The 24,865-nt window shown below is 41.1% G+C and overlaps 1 protein-coding gene across 2 annotated transcripts in view; it reads left to right on the forward strand.

Moving 5' to 3' along the window:
• slc24a3 (solute carrier family 24 member 3) overlaps positions 1-24,865 on the forward strand; it is a 329,241-nt gene that overhangs the window by 138,863 nt on the left and 165,513 nt on the right. The window contains exon 1 of one of the 2 annotated variants that reach the window (XM_061964488.2): positions 15,249-15,405. The exons of the other annotated variant lie outside the window; for it this stretch is intronic. Coding sequence (XP_061820472.1) covers positions 15,282-15,405 — 124 coding nt within the window. The 5' untranslated portion in view covers positions 15,249-15,281. Of the gene's footprint in view, positions 1-15,248; positions 15,406-24,865 lie in introns of those variants that run through there. 2 annotated transcript variants of the gene reach the window in all.

Consider the following 24,865-nt stretch of genomic DNA (forward strand, 5'->3'; position numbering starts at 1 on the left):
GGGGTTAGTGCATGTGCCTCACAATACGAAGGTCCTGAGTAGTCCTGAGTTCAATCCCGGGCTCGGGATCTTTCTGTATGGAGTTTGCATGTTCTCCCCGTGACTGCGTAGCTTCCCTCCGGGTACTCCGGCTTCCTCCCACCTCCAAAAACATGCACCTGGGGATAAGTTGATTGGCAACACTAAATTGGCCCTAATGTGTGAATGTGAGTGTGAATGTTGTCTGTCTATCTCTGTTGGCCCTGTGATGAGGTGGCGACTTGTCCAGGGTGTACCCCGCCTTCCGCCCGAATGCAGCTGAGATAGGCTCCAGCACCCCCCGCCACCCCAAAAGGGACTTGTGGTAGGAAATGGATGGATGAATCACTTCTGTTGACAAAAATGTGACACTGTACATTGCATGCAAATAAATGATCATCTCTAATTTTGAGATTAGTAAAGGGCAAATTTAAAAATGATGTCCTAAATAAAACACTTCTGTAAATAGAAATTTAGATTTGCACATTGTATGCAAATACATAATCAAGTAAAACATTGAGAGGACTATAATTTCAGAAAGTGGATAAAGTAAACGGAGGCTTGTTCATTCACACAGCTGGCGGTGTGCAGAGTGACCGCTTTAGTGGTCGTTCGCCACTGTGCTTCTTTCTCATCATACTTGCAGGAGTTTGTTTGTTGTTACGGTCTTGTTCGCCTCGAGTTGCATTTTCAGCACTCGACTGAACGCTTCAGTTTCAGATAAGTTTGTTGTGCTGCTACGTTTTTTCAAATAAACTTTGCAGCGTGCAGTCATTTTGTTCCACGCCTGTTGCCGCAAAACCAAACTACTGACAACACTTTTCTTTTCTTTGGAACAAACGTCTCGGTCCCGTTAGCGTTAGCATTAGCCATGTTGTCCCAGGTGTGTGTGAATCTCCGCTAACGACGTAAGGGGCAGGGCAGGGCGTAAGCTGCGTAAAGTCCTTGGGGCAAAAGGTATGCCGGAGCAAAACGAGAAAAATAAATACATATATTTTTGAAAACGTCTGCAACAAAAAAACTCTAATTTATTGATAAAATTGATGTCGCCCAGGCCTACCTCTACGTGATTCTCTCCTGTCACTCCATTCCTCTCACCCCTGTCTCTCTTACTAGTATGTCTGCCCTCTTATTGTGTACACTGCATACCATTGACCAATAAGAGAATAGAACAATCTCGCTTGTAAACAAAAACAAAAACAGCCAAGCTTACAAAGCCATCAACAGACAAACCAAATCTTATTTTAATGTAATGCATTGAGTTCTCATCTCCAGGCTGTGTGCCTCTCATGGCCATGTTGTCTTTTGTCTGTCTGCATGTTGTTGTTCTTGTTCCCCTGGCATCCAAGTGGGCATCCTTGGGTTGAAAAAGGCTTATCTCCTGCTAAGCATTCTCTTGATCTCATTGTAAACACACCACCCACATCTACAGTACACACACACACACACACACACACACACACACACACACACACACACACACACACACACACACACACACACACACATACACACACACTTGATTTTTCAGAATTAGACCCAGAGACAGAGTCTGCAGTCTGACTGGATGTACACTGACAAGCTATATTTAGCACACGGTAGATAGCACCGTGTCCCTTCCGGTTTACATCTTTGGGATTGTACCACGTCGTCAGTTAAACATAATCGTCACCTTTATATAAACGAAATCAAGATAAAATCAGTCATAAAGTCAAATGAGCTAATAAACTGAATAATAGTATCGCACTACTGTGCAGTTTATAAACTGTGTACTTACACTTTGTCTCCATAAACACTATATACCTTAATTGGGCTTATTTCTTGATTTCCTGTCCTAAAAATGAGCCTTTGCAAATTGTTCCTTACGCCTCAGTCCCTCTCTCTGTTTGCCACTCCATTTTCATCTGCTTCTACCGTGTCTCTCAAGCGCTTCCTCTTCCTTTTTTTGCTCTTTCATGTTCTCTCCGGTGTCTCAGGCTGACTCATCGGTTCAATTTGATGTCACACACACACACACACACACACACACACACACACACACACACACACACACACACACACACACACACACACAGACATAGCTGTGGACAAATACTCAGGTCAAGGTGGAAAATTAGGCGGGTTTACTCCAGTGAAATCTGTTTGATTCGACACCCCTTGGACTGGCCTGCTGATGTCGACAAAAGAGGTTGTCGACTCAACCGGACTTAAAAGAGCCGTTATGTGCAAATTTACTTGGGAATACGTTCAGAGACTTAAAGAATAAACATATTTTTTTGTTGACATGGTTTTATTTTGATATTTTATTTGTCATTCCACTGAATCAATGCCTTTTGATTGTTGATCGAAATTGTCTCAAAAGAAACCATACACTTTTGTCATTTTTCAGCTCTAAAACTGATAATATTTATTTTTGAACTACTCAAATTGTCTATGGGTTCATCTCAGACAACTTTATTGTATTTTTGAACAAGGTTACTAAGCTGAACATGACTTATTTGAGTAACAGGACTGAAAGTAGCAAGTGTGAGTTTTTAGGCATAGAAGTATCAAATAGAGTCAAAGCTGTCTATGGCCACCACTCAAGGAAAACAACAAAAGTGGCCTCTATAGACAGGTGGCCAGGACATTTACACATGTTTTTTGGTGTGTGTTTTTGGGTAATAGATGTAGTCATATGGTAAGGTTGACTTTGCATTGACATTGTCATTCTCTGGTGACTGTTTTGGATTTGAGTTGTTTTTTCCCGTGTGTGTGGTGGTTAATTTTAGACTTAGACTTCCTCTTTATTGTCATTCAAATTTGAACATTACAGTACAGATAAGAACAAAATGTTGTTGCATTAGCTCATGGTAGTGCCTGTGTAATGCTCTTACTTTGTAATTTTCACTTCCCCTGTCTGCCACTGAGTGCTGACTACCACAGCTGTCCCTGGTTGCCAATCAGGTTGCCTGCCCTGGCTGTCTGTCAGTGTCAGATCATTGTTCTTTGTACATGGTTGCTTTTTTTAGCCTTTGCTACTTTACTGAGAATGGATGTCCTTTTCTAAAGACGTATTGTGTCTTGTGCACTTAAGAGCTGCACATGCCTGCTTTTGTTGATTAAATATTATTTGACTTATGTTTTGCCTTCCGGCTGTCATCTCTGCATCTCTTGGACCATGCTGCAAACACCACTTTGTTAAGTAGTCCAGGTGTACACACACCAGGTAGGGTAGTACAAATTTGCATTCACATTTTTATCTTAAAATGTTTAGATACATATGGACCTGCTCAGTGGCCTTGTGGTTGGAGTGCCCGCCCTAAGATCGGTAGGTCATGAGTTCAAACCCCGGCCGAGTCATCCATCCATCCATCCATCCATTTTCTACCGCTTATTCCCTTTGGGGTCGCGGGGGGGCGCTGGAGCCTATCTCAGCTACAATCGGGCGGAAGGCGTACCAAAAACTATAAATATGGGACCCATTACCTCCCTGTTTGGCACTCAGCATCAAGGGTTGGAATTGGGAGTTAAGTCACCAAATGATTCCTGGGCGCGGCCACTGATGCTGCTCACTGCTCCCCTGTGGGGATGGGTCAAATGCAGAGGATAATTTCACCGCAACCAGTGTGTGTGTGACAATCATTGGCACTATAACACATCATTATTATTCATCATTGCATACATTTATCTTTTTTCTGGTGATCCACAAAGGTGAGGGAAAAATTCAAAATAATGATCTCAAATTAGTGATTCCGATCTCTACTTCGATCAAAGAGCGAGTTTGAGACACAGTAGAACAGATAACTTTGTTTAAGTTACTCTGTTCTGTCAGATCTTTACACTTCCTGTCTGTCTGTTATTTGGCGTCGGTCTGTAAATACAATATCTGTCTGGTAGGTATGTGAACAACAAGTCATTATTCAATATGACTCCGATTCAGAATCGATTCACAGATTCTCGCAATATACTATATATAAATTGTATTCAGCATTTTCAAAGCATGTTACAAGTTAAAAAAGCTCCTCTCTTGACTGCAGATGTATGACGTATACGCACAGCTTGCTGATTCATTAGAAGTTGAGGAAAAGTTCTCATTGGCACCTCCGCGTATGCCAATATCTTTGGTTGGCGAGCATCATCGTTAAATGCCATGCCGCAGAGATATCTGGCCAATCGGGAAACTGGACTAATTTAAATGCGAGGCGTGAGGGGTTGGGGGGAGGGGGTAGCGGGGGGTGTATATTGTAGCGTCCCGGAAGAGTTAGTGCTGGTTCTGGGTATTTGTTCTGTTGTATTTATGTTGTGTTATGGTACGGATGTTCTCCCGAAAGTTTGTCATTCTTGTTTGGTGTGGGTTCACAGTATGGCGCATATTTGTAACAGTGTTAAAGTTGTTTATACGGCCACCCTCAGTGTGACCTGTATGGCTGTTGACCAAGTATGGCTTGCATTCACTTGTGCGTGTAAAAAAAACGCAGATATTATGTGACCGGGCCGGCACGCTAAGGCAGTGCCTTTAAGGTTTATTGGCGCTCTGTACTTCTCCCGACGTCCGTGTACACAGCGGCGTTTTAAAAAGTCATAAATTATACTTTTTAAAACCGATACCGATAATTTTGAAACCGATACCGATAATTTCCGATATTACATTTTAAAGCATTTATCGGCCGATAATATCGGCAGTCCGATATTATCGGACATCTCTAACCACAACATATTGTCATACTTATCACAGCAAAACGACAATAATTACAGAACACAGTCAATGTACAAAAAACATGCTTGTGAAAGCTATTTTACTGAGACCCTTATTTTGTCAGACAGGTTTAGCATGCCATGTTTTTATTGTGAAGGACGACATTTTGCTGTTGCTCTTTAATGTGTCTTGACGACTGTTGTGTTTCGTGTTCGGATAAAAAGTACCTGTAGACTTCCCGCCCCCTGTGCCTTCTCAACTTCATATAAAACCTTCATTCACACTTGTTTTGTATTGTTGACGTTTTTGTGAACACGCTCGTCTTAACCATGATTGGTGCATAATTTGGAAGCGTTGTGTTGTTGTGATGAGCGCTGGCTGCGGTGAAGCAGGTGGACAGGTGTTGGAAATTTGCATTTTCTGTCACGACGGGGGGAGGGTCGCAGCTTACTGCGGGGTTCGTTCCCCCGGGATGCAGACGGACCACTCCGGACAAGGCGTGCAGGTAGAAACATGATTTAATCTTCAAAATCAAAAACGTACCAAAAACAGACAACAAGCAGAAGGAACACCGTGCCGATCGCACGGAAAGCTAAGGCTACCACTTAGCACAGGAAGCGTAGACTAGGAGACAAGAAATACTAACGTAACAGGTTGCGTGTAGCAAACAATGAAGCCAGACTGAGCGTGGCGAGAGAGGTGAATAAATAGCTCTCTGATTAGTGGTCGACAACAGGTGAGCGTGCCGACCTCTAACCAGAGGCAGGTGAACCCAATGAATCCCCATGGAAACTAAAACAAACCCAGAGGTGCACAAACAGGAACTAAGGGAGTCCAAAACTAACAGAAAATAACAAAACATGATCCGGGCCACAGATCATGACATTTTCTTGCTATAGCACTTTTAAAGCAGTGCATCTGGTTTGTCCAATGTAACGGTTATGTCCATATCAAATAAATGATAATATATGTGTGTGAATAAAGGTGATGAATCTAATGGCTGCTGTTAAAGAGCGACAGCAAAATGTAAAAGAGTCTCAGACTGTGTGAGTTTATGTTTAAATTGCTGCAAATTAAAAGCCTTATATAAGTGTTATGATGAAGGGAACACATGATGTAAGTGTCTATATTAGCTATATTAGCCTACTATCAAAGGCTGGCGCAAATCTTCGTTGACAGAAATGTTGTATTTTTATTTTTATTCTACACATTTTTACAACATTGGAAATCATTAGTAAAAATGGAGGCTTCTCACAGGATGAGATAACTTCTGGAAATTACTGGCTAAGAATGGCCAAAGGTATAGATGTGTGTCCAAGTTAAAGGAAAACGTCAGGCTGTCTACTTCTAATGGATTTATTACAATCTTTGCAATCTGGGCAACGTTTGCTGTGGTCTGGAACAACATGGCACGCAAACAACTGGAATAAATGCAGCCAATATTACATACAGATAATGTGTCATGAGACATGCAAATATAAATTAAATACACCGAGGACATAAGTAAAGGAAATTATATGAGCTCAAATATACCTACACATGAGGCATAATGATGCAATATGTACACACAGCTAGCCTGGATAGCATGTTAGCATCGATTAGCTTGCACTCATGGATTGACCAAATATGCCTGATTAGCACTCCAGCAAATCAATAAAATCACCAAAGCTCACCTTGGTTCATTCACGCACAGCATAAAACATTTGGTGGACAAAATGAGACAAAAAAGGAGTGGCATAAAACACGTCTTACTGTGGCAGCGTCAGAGAAAGTTGTACATGTAAACAAACTACGGTGAGTTCAAAGACCGCCAAAATTAGTAGGACAAAACAGGGCTTGACAAATACTCTCATCAGTGAAGCGTGTATAACATAAACAGTGGGATTTATAGCAATTAGGAAGGTTTGTGTCATGTTTGTTCTCCTACAGAAAATATATTAAAACAAAAAATATATTTTTTTCTTCATCTTTTTCCATTTTCACACATCTCCGAAAGAGATCCAGGCGCCACTAGGGCGGCGCTAAAGAGCCGCAAGCTAGCCTGTGGTGTTCTTGCTATATTTTTTGCTTTGAAAAATTGCAAACAGCACCTTTAAAAGGGGTCATATCATGATTTGTTTTCTCCATTTATAAAACTTCCTTGTGGTCTACATGACATGTGGTGGTTCTTTGGTGAAAAATGTGCATAGTTTCTGTTTTAAGACCTATTTTCAGGCCATTTTTTTGCTCTCTTTTGAAACAGTTTGCTTTGAGAGGCAGAGTTGTTGGATGTAAATTAACCTCTTCGCACCAAGCCCCCCCACGCCGATGGGCCTTTGCCCTCGCCAGTCAGCTTTTTTGGGGGGGGAGTTTTTGCTTTCTTGCTTTTATTGTGCGCTAGGACCGCCACCAGCCATTTGTTTTAAGTGACTTTTGCCTCAACACAACATCCCTGATGATATAGCAAGATCAGCGGATCACCAGGATTTGTTGTCGGCTCAAGGAGGAGAGACGATGCGGGCGGACAAGACAGAGGAAGGAAGCCCGGCTGACGTACAAGTCTGGAACTATACATGCTGACTAAGGCCCCGTTTAAGGTTATCCAGGGTAAATCACACCTAACCTTATCCGTGTCCACACACAACAATGCCACCGTTTAAGACCCCCTTCCCCATCCGTCCGCCAGCGCAACGCGACCTAGTACGCATGTGCGGAAAGAAAAAAATAACCACCTTACTGTCCATCTGCTCCAATCTCTCCAGTAGATGACTTTACTTCACTGTGAAGTTATTTAAAAGAGCTATATTGTAAATCGTTTGCTGTGCATTTTACATCTATTATATATCTAGTGTTGTGGTATTTCAATGAACTAGAATCCAGTGTGCTGTGGGGCCCTATTGTAGTCAATCACACCTGAGACATCATACATGAACCAAATCTTTAATCAACATGAGAAAGTAGACAATGCGATAAAGAACATTTTACAACAATTACAACAATTAATCTACACCAGGGGTCGGCAACCCGCGGCTCCGGAGCCGCGGGTTGACCACTCTGATGCGGCTCAGCTGCATACTTGCCGACCCTTCCGATTTTTCATGGAGACTTCCGGATTTCAGTGCCTCACCCGAAAATCTCCCGGGGCAAACATTTTCTGATTTTCACCCGGACAACAATATTGAGGGCGTGCGGTGATGGCAGTGCCTTTAACGCCCGCTTTTTCACCATACAAACAGCGTGCCGACCCAGTCACATGTTGTATGCGGCCTCTGCTTGCACACGTAAGTGACAGCAAGGCATACTTAGTCAACAGCCATACAGATGACACTGAGGGTGGCGATATAAACAACTTTAACACTCTTACAAATATGCGCCACACTGTGAACCAACACCAAACAAGAATGACAAACACATTTCGGGAGAACATCCGCACCGTAACACAACATAACATTTATACAAGTACAACCCATAAACACAACAGAACAAATACCCAGAATCCCATGCATCCCTAACTCTTCCGGGCTACATTATACACCCCCGCTACCACCAAACCCCGCCCCCCCAACCCTACCCCACCCACACATCAACCCCCCCCCCCCTCTCCGTGCGTTGGTTGAGGTGGGCGGGGTTTGGTGGTAGCGGGGGTGTATAATGTAGCCCGGAAGAGTTAGGGATGCATGGGATTCTGGGTATTTGTTCTGTTGTGTTTATGTTGTGTTCTCCCGAAATGTGTTTGTCATTCTTGTTTGGTGTGGGTTCACAGTGTGGCACATATTAGTAAGAGTGTTAAAGTTGTTTATATCGCCACTCTCAGTGTGATCTGTATGGCTGTTGACTAAGTATGCATTGCAGTCACTCGTGTGTCTGCAGAATCCTCATATAACATGTAACTGGTCTGGCACGCTGTTTGTACAGGTTGTAGAGGGCGTTAAATGCTGTGTCATCACGGCACGCCCTTATTATTGTTGTTTGGGTGAAAATCAGCAGACATTCGAGAGAATAGTTACCCTGAAATTCGGGAGTCTCTCGGAAAAATCGGGAGGGTTGGCAAGTATGACGCTGTCAAGCGCCATTCATATAAAACTCGCGGGCCGCACTAACATTACATTTTCATATTAAGGTGCGGGCCGCGTGTCTGAGACCCCTGGTTTATACGTAGCACAAAGCAAAAAAAACTTTGTATGCAGTGTTATTTCATTTTAAATTTTTTGGGACACGAAAGGGTGGTTCCATCTTTCAGCTGGGCGCTGATGGCGGAGTTAGCGAAGATGCGGGCATCATGCACGCTGCCTAGCCATTTCACAGTCACATCCATAAAGCAATATTTTTAGTCACACACTGCCTGTACCACATCCACGGGAGGAAGAGACAAAGTTTTTCGGTAAATAGACTCACAGCTGACCCGGACAAGTGTTGTATCCGAAATAGCTACAATCACCCGTTGCCTTCTCTTAAGGTATTGATTTGTGATTTCCAAAAGCGCCTGTACATGTAGAAGAAGGAGGAACACGGGAATGTCTGGGGGGGCAATAGACTACAGATGGTGGTGAAGTAGGCCGGCTTCGTCGCGTGAAGAAGCCTACAACTTTTGGTTGTGTTTTCCGCTCCATTTGCTGAATGGCGATATACAATATATATCTCGATATTTTTTCCTTAAAGTAAAAACAAAACGGTCCTAGTTACCTGAGATACTAAGATAATGACTTACAAAGTCAAATTAGTGACTAATTGTAAGTAAGCGTTTGCAATAAGCGTTTGAAAAAAAGAGTTAAAAGTGGGGCCACATGCTTATATATGCTCAACTCATCATGCTTAATTTATTACAGCATTTGAGAAGCCTGTAGTTGATTTTTATTATGTAAATGTTATATTTTTATCAACATGTGATAGCAGGGAACCTGCCATTCAAAACTAGGCTGCTACATTACTAATGACTAATGTAACTATAGCTGAAAAAATAGTACAATAGCAATAGGAGAGACTATTCATCCCTGAACACCATGGAGGTCATGTAGGCTTTATGATGCAGTTACATTATTATATCAACTATCAGAGACAGCTTCAGGAAACTCTTCATTTAACTTAATGTCCTTTTTTGCGGTTTCAACACAGCTTAATCAACACAGAAAAGGTAAAGTGATATAACTTAGTTGTTAACTGTAGGTCAATAATGCTTGTCTTTCTCTCAGACCAGGGGTCGGCAACCCGCGGCTCCGGAGCCGCATGCGGCTCTTTGACCGCTCTGATGCGGCTCAGCTGCATACTTGCCGACCCTCCCGATTTTTCCGGGAGACTTCCGGATTTCAATGCCTTTCCCAGAAATCTCCCGGGGCAAACATTCTCCGATTTTCACCCGGACAACGACATTGAGGGCGTGCGGTGATGGCAGTGCCTTTAATGTACGCTTTTTCACCATACAAACAGCGTGCCGACCCAGTCACATGTTGTATGCGGCCTCTGCTTGCACACGTAAGTGACAGCAAGGCATACTTGGTCAACAGCCATACAGATGACACTGAGGGTGGCGATATAAACAACTTTAACACTCTTACAAATATGCGCCACACTGTGAACCAACACCAAACAAGAATGACAAACACATTTCGGGAGAACATCCGCACCGTAACACAACATAAACACAACAGAACAAATACCCAGAATCCCATGCATCCCTAACTCTTCCGGGCTACATTATACACCCCCGCTACCACCAAACCCCGCCCCCTAACCCTGCCCCACCCACACATCAACCCCCCCCCCCCATCCATCTCTGTGCGTTGGTTGAGGTGGGCGGGGTTTGGTGGTAGCGGGAGTCTATAATGTAGCCCGGAAGAGTTAGGGATGCATGGGATTCTGGGTATTGGTTCTGTTGTGTTTATGTTGTGTTACGGTGCGGATGTTCTCCCGAAATGTGTTTGTCATTCTTGTTTGGTGTAGGTTCACAGTGTGGCGCATATTAGTAAGAGTGTTAAAGTTGTTTATATCGCCACTCTCAGTGTGATCTGTATGGCTGTTGACTAAGTATGCATTGCAGTCACTCATGTGTGTCTGCAAAATCCTCATATAACATGTAACTGGTCTGGCACGCTGTTTGTACAGGTTGTAGAGGGTGTTAAATGCTTTGTCATCAGGGCACGCCCTTATTACTGTTGTTTGGGTGAAAATCAGCAGACATTCGAGAGAATAGCTACCCTGAAATTCGGGAGTCTCTCGTAAAAATTGGGAGGGTTGGCAAGTATGACGCTGTCAAGCGCCATTCATATAAAACTTGCGGGCCGCACTAACATTACATTTTCATATTAAGGTGCGGGCCGCGTGTCTGAGACCCCTGGTTTATACGTAGCACAAAGCAAAAAAAAACGTTGTATGCAGTGTTATTTCATTTTAAATTTCAAAAGAGTTTTGTGGCTCACATTGTTTTCTTTAATTTGTGAAACAGGTCAAAATGGCTCTTTGAGTGGTAAAGGTTGCCGACCCCTGTCTCAGACAGACAGGGCTTTGCTGTCAGTAACACACACACACACACACACACACACGCATGCACGCACACACACCGCACAGTGAGCTAACGTTACGCTAAAAGCTAATTAGCCTTCACCTCAAGGACTGCGAGCGAGCTGAGCTGCCGCTTATGTTTCTAGAACGTCAACGGGCTCATAGTGATGTTACTAGTAGTTGACTTGGAAGTGTTTACTATCATTTGGGGAGAGTCCGCTACATTATGCTTACCATTCTGCTCACTCCATCGAAGGAGCACTGACTCCATGCGCTCTGAATACACACTGCTGATTGGCTGTGACATGCACTCTGAATACGCACTGCTGATTGGCTGTTACATGCGCTCTGAATACGCACTGCTGATTGGCTGTTACATGCACTCTGAATACTCACTGCTGATTGGCTGTTACTGCTCTGCGTGTAACCAATCAGATGGTTCTGTGGGTGGGACAATGCTGGGTCCAAACACCTATCCTATAATGTACGCTACTGGCGCGTTACGAGTCGGGGGAGGAAGTGTACAAAGCCCATGAACACATCCATGGTTTCACTGTTAATATTTTAGATGAGGTTGAAAAATGTGTTTAGCTACTAATGTTAGCTACCAATGAAAATATAACAACAAATAAATTAATAAATTAATTAATTAATTCAAATTTGATAAAAAATCATTGAAAGTACAGACGATCGGAACAGCAACAAAGAAAACTAATTTATTTTTGCAATTCACAACAGTGTTCTATAATCCGTTACAATATAACGTTATGTTACAAAAGTAGTGTTTGGATTTTACCCGCGCTTCAGCAGGAATGTAGCAAAAATAGCATCCTTTCTCAAATGCTTTTGTCTGTGTATGTGCTTGCACTCTGCGGGCATGTGACAGTGCATAAACAAATTGTATTCAATTCAATTAGTCATTGTGAAAAATATAAACATTTTAAAATATTAATATGTTCTTTTAAACCTCTAATGCTAGCACAAGCTAGCTGGTGGTGTTCTCATATGTGTTGTATAAAAATGTACTTGTATTTGATATACAAACCCCGTTTCCATATGAGTTGGGAAATTGTGTTGGATTTCATTTCAACCCATATTCAATTGAATGCACTACAAAGACAAGATATTTGATGTTCAAACTCATAAACTTTTTTTTTTTTGCAAATAATAATTAACTTAGAATTTCATGGCTGCAACACGTGCCAAAGTAGTTGGGAAAGGGCATGTTCACCACTGTGTTACATGGCCTTTCCTTTTAACAACACTCAGTAAATGTTTGGGAACTGAGGAGACACATTTTTTAAGCTTCTCAGGTGGAATTCTTTCCCATTCTTGCTTGATGTACAGCTTAAGTTGTTCAACAGTCCGGGGTCTCCGTTTTAGGCTTCATAATGCGCCACACATTTTCAATCGGACACAGTTCTGGACTATAGGCAGGCCAGTCTAGTACCCGCACTCTTTTACTATGAAGCCACGTTGATGTAACACGTGGCTTGGCATTGTCTTGCTGAAATAAGCAGGGGCGTAACGTTACACGGTAACGTTGCTTGGATGGCAACATATGTTGCTCCAAAACCTGTATGTACCTTTCAGCATTAATGGCGCCTTCACAGATGTGTAAGTTACCCATGTCTTGGGCACTAATACACCCCCATACCATCACAGATGCTGGCTTTTCAACTTTGCGCCTATAACAATCCGGATGGTTCTCGGTTTTCGCCTTGCATAGGAGAGTTTTAACTTGCACTTACAGATGTAGCGACCAACTGTAGTTACTGACAGTGGGTTTCTGAAGTGTTCCTGAGCCCATGTGGTGATATCCTTTACACACTGATGTCGCTTGTTGATGCAGTACAGTCTGAGGGATCGAAGGTCACGGGCTTAGCTGCTTACGTGCAGTGATTTTTCCAGATTCTCTGAACCCTTTGATGATATTACAGACCGTAGATGGTGAAATCCCTAAATTTCTTGCAATAGCTGGTTGAGAAAGGTTTTTCTTAAACTGTTCAACAATTTGCTCACGCATTTGTTGACAAAGTGGTGACCCTCACCCCATCCTTGACTGACCCAATCATGGCACCCACCTGTTCCCAATTTGCCAGTTCACCTGTGGGATGTTCCAAATAAGTGTTTGATGAGCATTCCTCAACTTTATCAGTATTTATTGCCACTTTCCCAACTTCTTTGTCACGTGTTGCTGGCATCAAATTCTAAAGTTAATGATTATTTGCAAAAAAAAAAAATTGTTACCAGTTTGAACATCAAATATGTTGTCTTTGTAGCATATTCAACTGAATATGGGTTGAAAATGATTTGCAAATCATTGTATTCCATTTATATTTACATCTAACACAATTTCCCAACTCATATGGAAACAGGGTTTGTATTTTAGGCAACAAATACAATTGTTCCAGTATTAAAGCTTATTAAAAAATAATCCTTTAAATTGTATTTAATAAATATATAATCAGATCAATGTGTAGGACACATTGTTTCATAAAAAATGTGCTGCACAGTTAATTTCATGGTATATTTATGCATTTATAAATGGTACACATTTGATGGAAGTACCATTCGTCTTTTATCTGCTGTAATTTAGTTTGCTGTCTGCTTGCAAATGTGCAACAGTGAATATAAATATAAATGGTGATGCTCAGGCACGTGACATCAGTGTCCCCAAAATAGTTCCCTTTGTCAAAATGGCTCCTCGGGTATACTTTGAGGTCAAAAAGCTTGCAGCGCTCTGATGCAGTATTCATTTTAGCTCACACTGTGACTATTCAGCAGCTCAATCATGGCAGAGGAGGAGAAGGTTGCACTTTTTTCCCTCCTATAGTCCTATTTTTATGATTTGTGTGAGTCACAGGATTGCTGCATGGTTTTAGTAATTTTATATTTCTTAGGCTTTCTATCTAGCTATGTTAGTCTAGTCAACACAGAACATATTCCTGTGCTAAATGTGACATTGTTCAATTTTCATCCTTGGCCGTTATGCAAAATATAGTAATTTTGTATGTCTACGTGTAAAAACTGAGCAAATCTGTTTGTCATAAGAAATGTGCAGCATCATCTCCCGTTTTTAAACCTTATTCATTAACATTTGGTTAAGTGATTGACTTGTTGATGTTGCTTTCATTTTGTCCAGCTATCCGTGTGTGAATGTATCCAGCATGCCTTGCGGTCACTTTGTAAACACAAAGTTAAAGTACTAAGTTAAATGTTGTTCTTAGCGCTTAGTAGGGGTGTGCCGATACAACTTGAGTATTGACCTATACCGATATTCATCTGATACAATGTGGAATCATATATGCTTTTATTATTTTTTAGGTGGAATGTAAGAAAATGTTTGATCAAGTGAAATTACAAAAACTCATGGTACCTACAGTGCATCCGGAAACTACACTGCAAAAAGTCAGTGTTCAAAAACAACAAAAAAATACAAAAATGAGGGGTATTTTATTTGAACTAAGCAAAATTATCTGCCAATAGAACAAGAAAATTTGGCTTGTCAAGACTTTCCAAAACAAGTAAAATTAGCTAACCTCAATGAACCCGAAAATACCTTAAAATAAGTAAATTCTCACTAATAACAAGTTCACTTTTCTTGGTAGAAAAAAAAAGAGTCCTTTTTGCTCAATATGTTGAAAAATATTCTTAAATTAAGTAAATGCTAGTGCAATTATCTTGTACTAGTTTATTGTTCTTAATGGAAAGGCAACAAGGCAACCGCTTGTTACTTTTGTGGTTTACTATCCGCTCCGGCAAATCATATTGTCTAAAAATGCATTTTTCCATCGATAACATGACATCATTGCGCCAAGTGCATGCTCTTTCAGTCAATTAGTGCGCATATATACAGCCCGGCCCCCGGCCAAAATGTTTTTAATTGTCATTTTGAGGAATTTATCTGAATGTGCATGAACTATTCCTGTTCAAAATGGTTAGAAATGTCACTGTCATGTCTGTTGATCATGTTTTTGTTTGGCCATGTGCTGTGTGTTTTTTAGACTCTTTTCAGTTCCTGGTTGTGCACTCTTGCTTGTTTTGTTTCCTTGACCACTCATTAGTTTCACCTGTCTCACGTTTTGCACTCGCGCACCTGTCACTAATCATGTCAGTATTATTTAAGCTTCCAGTTGCCAGGCAGTCTGTCTGGCGACATCACCCTCTACACACCCTTGTTATTCATGCTGATGATCCATGCTGCTCTTTTTCATGCTCTTTTCTCATTCCAAGTAAGTTTTCTTTATTCATGCCATAGTTTGCAAGTTATGTTTTATGTCCATAGTTATGCCTTTGTGCTAGTTTTGTTTTATTAGCCAAGTTTGTTCCCCGCCTTGTGCGCACCTTTTGTTTTCACCTTTTGATAGATTAATTAAAAGATGTCATTACCTTGACGTCGTATACAGTCAAGTCGCTTTGCACCACAGGAAAACAAACCACACCATAGTCCTCGCCTTGACAGTCACATGTTAAATGTTTAAATATTAACTGTCAGTTTACTGTACTGTGCCAACTGTACTACTATATGAGTACGTCTTTTCTATTGTTTCATTGAAAATAAAACAGCAAAGTCTATTTGGCTGTCATCTGTTTTAATTATGAGACACAATTGTGTCAAAGTCATGATTTTTTTTTTCATGCTTGAAATAAGAAATTCTTACTTTGAAACAGCAGTTTTATACTTGTGAGTGTTGATGACACAGCTTTGCAACACTTGATATTCTAGTTTCAAGCATGTTTTACTCAATATAGGTCAATCTCAGCAACAAGCTGTAATATCTTACTGAGATCATTTAGGACCAAAACTCTTAAAACAAATAAAACACTCTAACATAAAATCTGCTTAGTGAGAAGAATTATCTTATCAAACAGAAACTAAGCAAATATCACCCTTATTTGAGATATTCAATCTTACTTAGATTTCAGTTTTTGCAGTGTATTCGCAGTGTTCACTTTTTCCACATTTTGTTATGATACAGCCTTATTCCAAAACAGTATAAATTAACTGTTGTCCTCAAACAGACAATACCCCATATTGACAATGTGAAAAGTTTTTATTTAAATACTTTTGCAAATTTATGAAAACAAAAAAAAAGGTATTCAACGCCTATGCTGAATATTTTATTGATGCACATTTGGCAGCAATGACAGCCTCAAGTATTTTTGAATATGATGTCACAAGCTTGGCACGTCTATCTTTAGGCAGTTTCGCCCATTCCTCTTTGCAGCACCTCTCAAGCTCCATCAGATTGGATGGAAAACATTGGTTTTCATCCAGGATGTCTCTGTACATTACTGCATTCATCTTAGTCGAGTCAGGAAGGTGACCAAGAACCCGATGGTCACTCATCCATTAATGAGTGCATATTTCACTACGTCCAGCTTGTAATATGCAGTGTATGATTTCCTTTTCGGTGCCATTTTAGTTAAGCCCTTCTCAGTTTTTATAAGTTACCACCAATGTTGCTGTGATCCATTTTAATAGCTCCGACAGTAGCGTATAGCATATAGCAGTTAGCATTCCAAAACCCACAATGCACTTCTGCCATGACCCGCCCTCGCCAAATTCTTATTGGTTGGCGTGTGAGTGACGATTGCTGACGTGTGTGTGACGATTGCGGACATTTTCTTTGTCGCTCACGCTAATGAGATAAATATTATTATTTGATATTTTACGGTAATATGTTAATAATTTCACACATAAGTCGCTCCGGAGTATACGTCGCACCCACGGCCAAACTATGAAAAAAACGTCGACTTATAGTCCGAAAAATACGGTACTTGTGCGGCCCAGTACCAATCAATCCACGGACCGGTACCGGGCCGTGGCCCGGTGGTTGGGGACCACTGCTTTAGGCGATGGAAATGTTTGTGTAAATACAAAGACTCAAATGTAACACCTGATATATCTTTAAAGGCCTACTGAAATTCGATTTTCTTATTTAAACGGGGATAGCAGGTCCATTCTATGTGTCATACTTGATCATTTCGCGATATTGCCATATTTTTGCTGAAAGGATTTAGTAGAGAACATCGACGATAAAGTTCGCAACTTTTGGTCGCTGATAAAAAAGCCTTGCCTGTACCGAAAGTAGCAGACGAGTAGTGTGACGTCACAGGTTGTGGAGCTCCTCACATCTGCACATTGTTTACAATCATGGCCAACAGCAGCGAGAGCGATTCAGACCGAGAAAGCGACGATTTCCCCATTAATTTGAGCGAGGATGAAAGATTTGTGGATGAGAAAAGTGAGAGTGAAGGACTAGAGGGCAGTGGGAGCGATTCAGATAGGGAAGATGCTGTGAGAGGCAGGTGGGACCTGATATTCAGCTGGGAATGACTAAAACAGTAAATAAACACAAGACTATAATAGCCACAACACAACCAGGCTTATATTTAATATGCCACAAATTAATCCCGCATAACAAACACCTCCCCCCTGCAGGTGTTTGAGTTGTATTGGCGGGTTATATGGACGGGAGGTCCATATAACCCGCCAATACAACTCAAACACCTGCACAACACACTCAATCCCACAGCCCAAAGTATCGTTCACCTCCCCAAAGTTCATACAGCACATATATTTCCCCAAAGTCCCCAAAGTCCCCAAAGTTACGTACGTGACATGCACATAGTGGCACGCACGTACGGGCAAGCAATCAAATGTTTGGAAGCCGCAGCTGCATGCATACTCAGGGTACCGCGTCTGCGCATCCAACTCAAAGTCCTCCTGGTAAGAGTCTCTTTTGTCCCAGTTCTTCACAGGCCAATGGTAAAGCTTGACTGTCATCTTTCGGAAATGTAAACAATGAAACACCGGCTGTGTTATCCGGCACAACAGTCAAGGGGTGCATTCTACGGCGGGGGTGCGTTATCCGGCACACCTGCCACAATACACCGCTTCCCACCTACAGCTTTCTTCTTTGCTGTCTCCATTGTTCATTGAACAAATTGCAAAAGATTCACCAACACAGATGTCCAGAATACTGTGGAATTTTGCGATGAAAACAGACGACTTAATAGCTGGCCACCATGCTGTCCCAAAATGTCCTCTACAATCCGTGACGTCACGCGCAGGCGTCATCATACCGAGACGTTTTCAGTAGGATATTTCGCTCGAAATTTAAAATTGCACTTTAGTAAGCTAACCCGGCCGTATTGGCATGTGTTGCAATGTTAAGATTTCATCATTGATATATAAACTATCAGACTGCGTGGTCGGTAGTAGTGGGTTTCAGTAGGCCTTTAATAACTCAAGTACAGGATCAAAGTATGTTTACTACTTGTCCTGCGCATAGATTACTTCCGGTCACACCCACGCTCGGAGAGAAAAAAATGTTAACACACCCCATGAATTAAAATCTTAATGAGAACCTTACAATATTTATAAATTTTTTTCAATGTCCACATTATCACTAAACTGAAGGATTATCTATGTATACTTGAACATTTCAGGCGCAAAAAAATATAAATGTGATGCTCGGGTCACATTACAGCGTTAATTTGGCGTGATCCCATGATGCAGAAAGCTGAGGAGGCAAAGTGCAGGTAAAAAGGTATTTAATGGCTAAAATAAATAAAAGACGAGTGCCGTTAGGAAGGGCACCAAAGCATAGGGAAGGCTACGCAAAACTAAACTAAACTGATCAGTGAATACACAAAACGGAATGCTGGAGAACAGCAAAAACACAGGGGTAAAAAAAAAATGTGCAGAAGGAGAGGCGTCCACAATGTATCAATATACATGACAAGTCCCGACAACTTAAATATTCCTGATTGGAATATTTAGAAGTGTGTAGCCACTACTCTTTCCAATGAAGAAATGTAGAGAATATTTACTCTGCTGTTGTTGTCTTGTGATTCAGCTGTCAATGTAAAGATGTCATAATGCAGCGGCAAATTTAAATCCCTGACCCTCCTGCCCAAGGATCATGCAAAAAGGTGTTTATTTGGATGCAAATAATTAATTACAGTAATGCAATAACCATTCCCCTGAAAACACTGCTCTGTTTCCACTCATCTCTAGGGCCAGACTGGCACCATGTAGGATTAGTCTGTTTTTGCAAGGAAAACATGTTTTTCTGCAAAATTAGTACAAAATTATCAAAATTCCCTTTTTGGAATAAATGTGCAATTTTAAAATTCAGACTATAATTTTGGTTGATAGAAATAATTCAATTGCAACCCACATCAGCAGAATGGCTGTTTAATGAAAAGCTATATAAAAAACAGGGGGGGCCTCCCCCACTATTTTATAAGCACTGTATTACCTGAAAATATTCCAATTAAAATCAACCCTCTATCATAGTGGACAACTATGGTCTGATCAGGCATATATTTGGGGGCCCAAAGCAAACCTAGTCATTGGAGAAGGCCACGTAACAAAAACAACATATAATTTATAGGGTTGTGAGTGATAAACCAATGCGACTGGAAATCCGGTTTGAAAGCGATTCGTCAGCGTCGGTAGCAGCCACTACAATCGAAAAAAATCAGCAGCGTATTTTTAGGTTAATCGAGTGTAGAAACATGGATCGGGTATCGCCCGAGACTAGCAATTGGTTGATAGATGGTCTTCAAAACAACACGAGAGCCAGAATGTCCACAGCTTACCTGACTGGAGATGAGAATAAATGTAAATAGCAGCAGCCCCGTGCACTGATGTGTCTTTAACGTCCCTCCATAGTGCAAAGCTACTTCTATGTCAACAATCCTCGCGTCCATGGTTGCAAATAAGCTACATTTATTATCGTATTTTCCGTACGATAAGCCGCTGCTTTTTTCCCAAGCTTTGTACTCTGCGGCTTATACAAAGATGTGGCTTTTCTATGAATTTTGTGTACAACAGACTTACTGTACATATACTGAACACAAATATAAACACGACATTTTATTTTTTTTCTACCATTTTTCAGGAATTGAACTAAAAAATATAAAATGTTTACTATACACACAAACATCTGTGTTAGTGAGCATTTCTTCTTTGCCAAGATAATCCATCCCACCTCACAGGTGGGCATATCAAGGTGCTGATTAAACATCATGATTATTGCACAGGTGAGCCTTAGGCTGCCCAAAAGAAAAGGACACTCTGAAATGGGAAGTTTTTATTTATTGGGGGTCTGGGGGGTCAGAAAAGCAGTCAGTATCTGGTGTGACCGCCATTTGCCTCACAGTGCAACACATCTCCTTTGCATATGGAATTGATTAGGTTGTTGATTGTGGTTTGTGGAATGTTAGTCTACTACTCTTCAATGGCTGTGCAAAGTTGCTGGATATTGGCAGAAACTGGAACACGCTGTTGTATACGCCAATCCACAGCATCCAAAACATGCTCAATGGGTGAAATGTCCGTGAGTATGTGAGTATACTGGCCATGCAAGAACTGGGTGTACAGAACTTGTGTAGAGATCCTTGCAACATGGGGCCGCTCGGATAAGCGGAAGAAAATGGATGGATGGATGGATGGATATATATATATATATATATATATATACAGCGGAAGAAAATGGATGGATGGATGGATGGATATATATATATATATATATATATATATATATATATATATATATATATATATATATATATATATATATATATATATATATATATATATATATCCATATATATATATATATATATATATATATATATATATATATATCCATATATATATATATATATATATATATATCCATCTATATATATCCATCTATATATATATATATATATATATATATATATATCCATCCATCCATCCCCATCCATTTTCTACCGCTTGTCCCTTTTTTTGGGGGGTCACAGGGCCAACACAGATAGACAGACAACATTCACACACTAGGGCCAATTTAGTGTTGCCAATCAACCTATTCCCAGGTGCATGTCTTTGGAGGTGGGAGGAAGCCGGAGTACCCGGAGGGAACCCACGCAGTCACAGGGAGAACATGCAAACTCCACACAGAAAGATCCCGAGCCCGGGATTGAACTCAGGCCTACTCAGGACCTTCGTATTGTGAGGCAGATGCACTAACCCCTCTTTCACCGTGCTGCCATCCATTTTCTTCCGCTTATCCGAGGTCTTGTCGCGGGGGCAGCAGCCTAAGCAGAGAAGCCCAGACTACCAGGTCCAGGTCATTTGAAAAGTAGCTCGCCTGCTGAAAAAGTGTGGGAACCACTGGTCTACATCAAAAAATGTTAACCGTAGAATCAAATCATAGATATCAAATCTTATCTCCACTGTATGGAGTCATATTGAATTGTTCTGTTTTGGAAATATATTGTTTTTGAATCGTATCTTAACCCATCTATTTATACGTCTATCAAATTGTCCATCACAAGCTGATGTACAACCCTGATATTTTAGCATGTTGTTACAAACTATACCCTGCGAGCTGCACATTACTGCAAAATGATTATCGTCTATCCTTTCAACTTTTACTATAATTTATAGGAACCTTAATCAACAGCTAGTGTAGTTTTGGGCGCCTTATTATGCACGCGTCATTTCCACGTCCCCTCTTCATCCCACACTGTCATAGAGCACATTCATTCTGTGTCTGTGAGAAAAAGGGTGATACCTTGGATAGTTATTAAAAAACAACAACATATTTATCCTACTTTTCTCCGCTTTACTTGGGTAACTCCTCTTCTTTTTCATTAACAAATGATTCAAGTCAGCACGGCCCATGTTCAACTCTGCCCGCGTTGAACAGTCGGATGCCAGGTCTTTCTGAAAGATTTAACAACATTCAACAAAGGCCACAGTTAAAAGTAACAGCGCTGGTCTCACTCTCACAGAAGCCTTGTCAGCTATGTACGCTCCATGAGCGGAGCCTTCACTAACCAGCTTCTGCCAGAAAGTGAACCTTGATCAATAATTCTTCACTCTTCTTATAGTCCATGAGACAAAAAAGTCCATAAATCAAAGTTTATAATAACCCTTAATCACAAACGTCTCAAAGGGCTGCACAAGCCACAATTACAAACCCTGTTTCCATATGAGTTGGGAAATTGTGTTAGATGTAAATATAAACAGAATACAATGATTTGCAAATCCTTTTCAACCCATATTCAATTGAATGCACGACAAAGACAAGATATTTGATGTTCAAACTCATAAACTTTATTTTTTTTGCAAATAATAATTAACTGAGAATTTCATGACTGCAACACGTGCCAAAGTAGTTGGGAAAGGGCATGTTCACCACTGTGTGACATGGCCTTTCCTTTTAACAACACTCAGTAAATGTTTGGGAACTGAGGAGACACATTTTTTAAGCTTCTCAGGTGGAATTCTTTCCCATTCTTGCTTGATGTACAGCTTAAGTTGTTCAACAGTCCGGGGGTCTCCGTTGTGGTATTTTAGGCTTCATAATGCGCCACATATTTTCAATGGGAGACAGGTCTGGACTACAGGCAGGCCAGTCTAGTACCCGGACTCTTTTACTATGAAGCCACGTTGATGTAACACGTGGCTTGGTATTGTCTTGCTGAATAAGCAGGGGCGTCCATGGTAACGTTGCTTGGATGGCAACATATGTTGCTCCAAAACCTGTATGTACCTTTCAGCATTAATGGCGCCTTCACAGATGTGTAAGTTACCCATGTCTTGGGCACTAATACACCCCCATACCATCACAGATGCTGGCTTTTCAACTTAGCGCCTGTAACAATCCGGATGGTTCTTTTCCTCTTTGGTCCGGAGGACACGACGTCCACAGTTTCCAAAAACAATTTGAAATGTGGACTCGTCAGACCACAGAACACTTTACCACTTTGTATCAGTCCATCTTAGATGAGCTCAGGCCCAGCGAAGCGGACGGCGTTTCTGGGTGTTGTTGATAAACGGTTTTCACCTTGCATAGGAGAGTTTTAACTTGCACTTACAGAAACTACTTTTATACCCAATCATGGCACCCGCCTGTTCCCAATTTGCCTGTTCACCTGTGGGATGTTCCAAATAAGTGTTTGATGAGCATTCCTCAACTTTATCAGTATTTATTGCCACCTTACCCAACTTCTTTGTCATGTGTTGCTGGCTTCAAATTCTAAAGTTAATGATTATTTGCAAAACAAAAAATGTTTATCAGTTTGAACATCAAATATGTTGTCTTTGTAGCATATTCAACTGAATATGGGTTGAAAATGATTTGCAAATCATTGTATTCAGTTTATATTTACATCTAACACAATTTCCCAACTCATTTGGAAACGGGATTTGTACATCCTCAGCTCAGATCCCACATCAGGGCAAGAAAAAACTCAACCCAGAGGGAACAACGAGAAACCTTGGAAGAGACCGCAGATGTTGACCGTTGCAATGGATGCCGAGTGGATACAGTTAGTAACGTGAGAGTCCAGTCCTTAGGGAGGTCAGCAGGGGGATCCTCTTGCATGCAGACAGGTCGAAGTTCCAAAAGGTCACCGACTGATGCATAGGGAAGTGGTCCACAAAGGGTCACGACTTCATAATGTGAGAGTCCAGTCCATAGTGAGGCTAGCAGTGGATCCTCTTGTAGTAGACTCGTCAGCAGCGTAGAGACGTCACCAACTGATGCATAGAGCAGTGGTCTACCACGGCTCCTGACTTGGAACAGCTAGCGCATTTTCCGTGGAAACTGATCTGTAGCCACCTAATAACCTTTTCACGCAGGAGACGGGGGCAGAGCAGAAAAGAGGTAGCATCTCTAACTGTTACCAGTAGGGCATTCTAGAGTACCGGAGCCGGAATTGAAATCGCTCTATAGCCGGCAGACTTTTCTGGGGCTCTGGGAATCACTAATAGGCCGGAGTTCTTAAAATGCAGTTGTCTGGCCATCCAAAACTAATGTAGAGATGGATTCATTTCACATTTGAATCGACACTGATATTGAATCAATTTAAAATCCATCTGCTCCAGAAGAATATGTCCATGGTCAAATGAGTCCTTTCAAAGGAAGTGATGAATCCAGGGGAAGATACAACAACAGTCCATGAGGAGATGGGCCATGACAAGGCCATAGAGAGATGTCAGCGTAGAGCCAACAGTTGAGAAGAGGAAGTTGTGTCTCCAATTAAAAGCAAAGGATTTGTAATTATTAAATTAATATTAGACACATAGAGTCAACTTTCTTACAGACCTGTGCAGTGATTAGGAATAGCCATAACAGTTTTATTATGATTTCTCGACAAGAAAGATTATTTTAGAAGTCTTGGTGATGGGTCAGGAGGCTGGAGAAGACAGACAGCCTGTCGCCAGATTAATACAGTTTGAATCGAAACAGTATAGAATGTATCTAAATGTATATTTACTAAAATATTCTAACATACCAGTAATATGGAGTAATCCATTGCATGGGTTCAGGGGGCATATTTCAAAACTATCATGACTGATTAAGCATTTTGATGTATTATTAATAGCATGAGTTAAGGCAAAAATATATAAATGATTGTTTTAAAAAGAACAACATGTTATTTATCGTTTTTTGGGACGTTCACAGTGGGGAAAAACAGGTAACTTCCTGTTTACCTATCTGTCCGACCTTGGGTCTGATCACCGCTTTACATGTGAGTTGTCCTCGTGCTGAAAACCTGACTTGCAGTCAGTCCTCGAGAAGCAAAAAGAGAGCAAGTACCGTATTTTTCGGAGTATAAGTCGCACCGGAGTATAAGTCGCACCTGCCGAAAATGCATAATAAAGAAGGAAAAAAACAT

This window comes from Nerophis lumbriciformis, linkage group LG02 (assembly GCF_033978685.3).
Source record: "Nerophis lumbriciformis linkage group LG02, RoL_Nlum_v2.1, whole genome shotgun sequence".
Lineage (NCBI taxonomy): Eukaryota > Metazoa > Chordata > Actinopteri > Syngnathiformes > Syngnathidae > Nerophis > Nerophis lumbriciformis.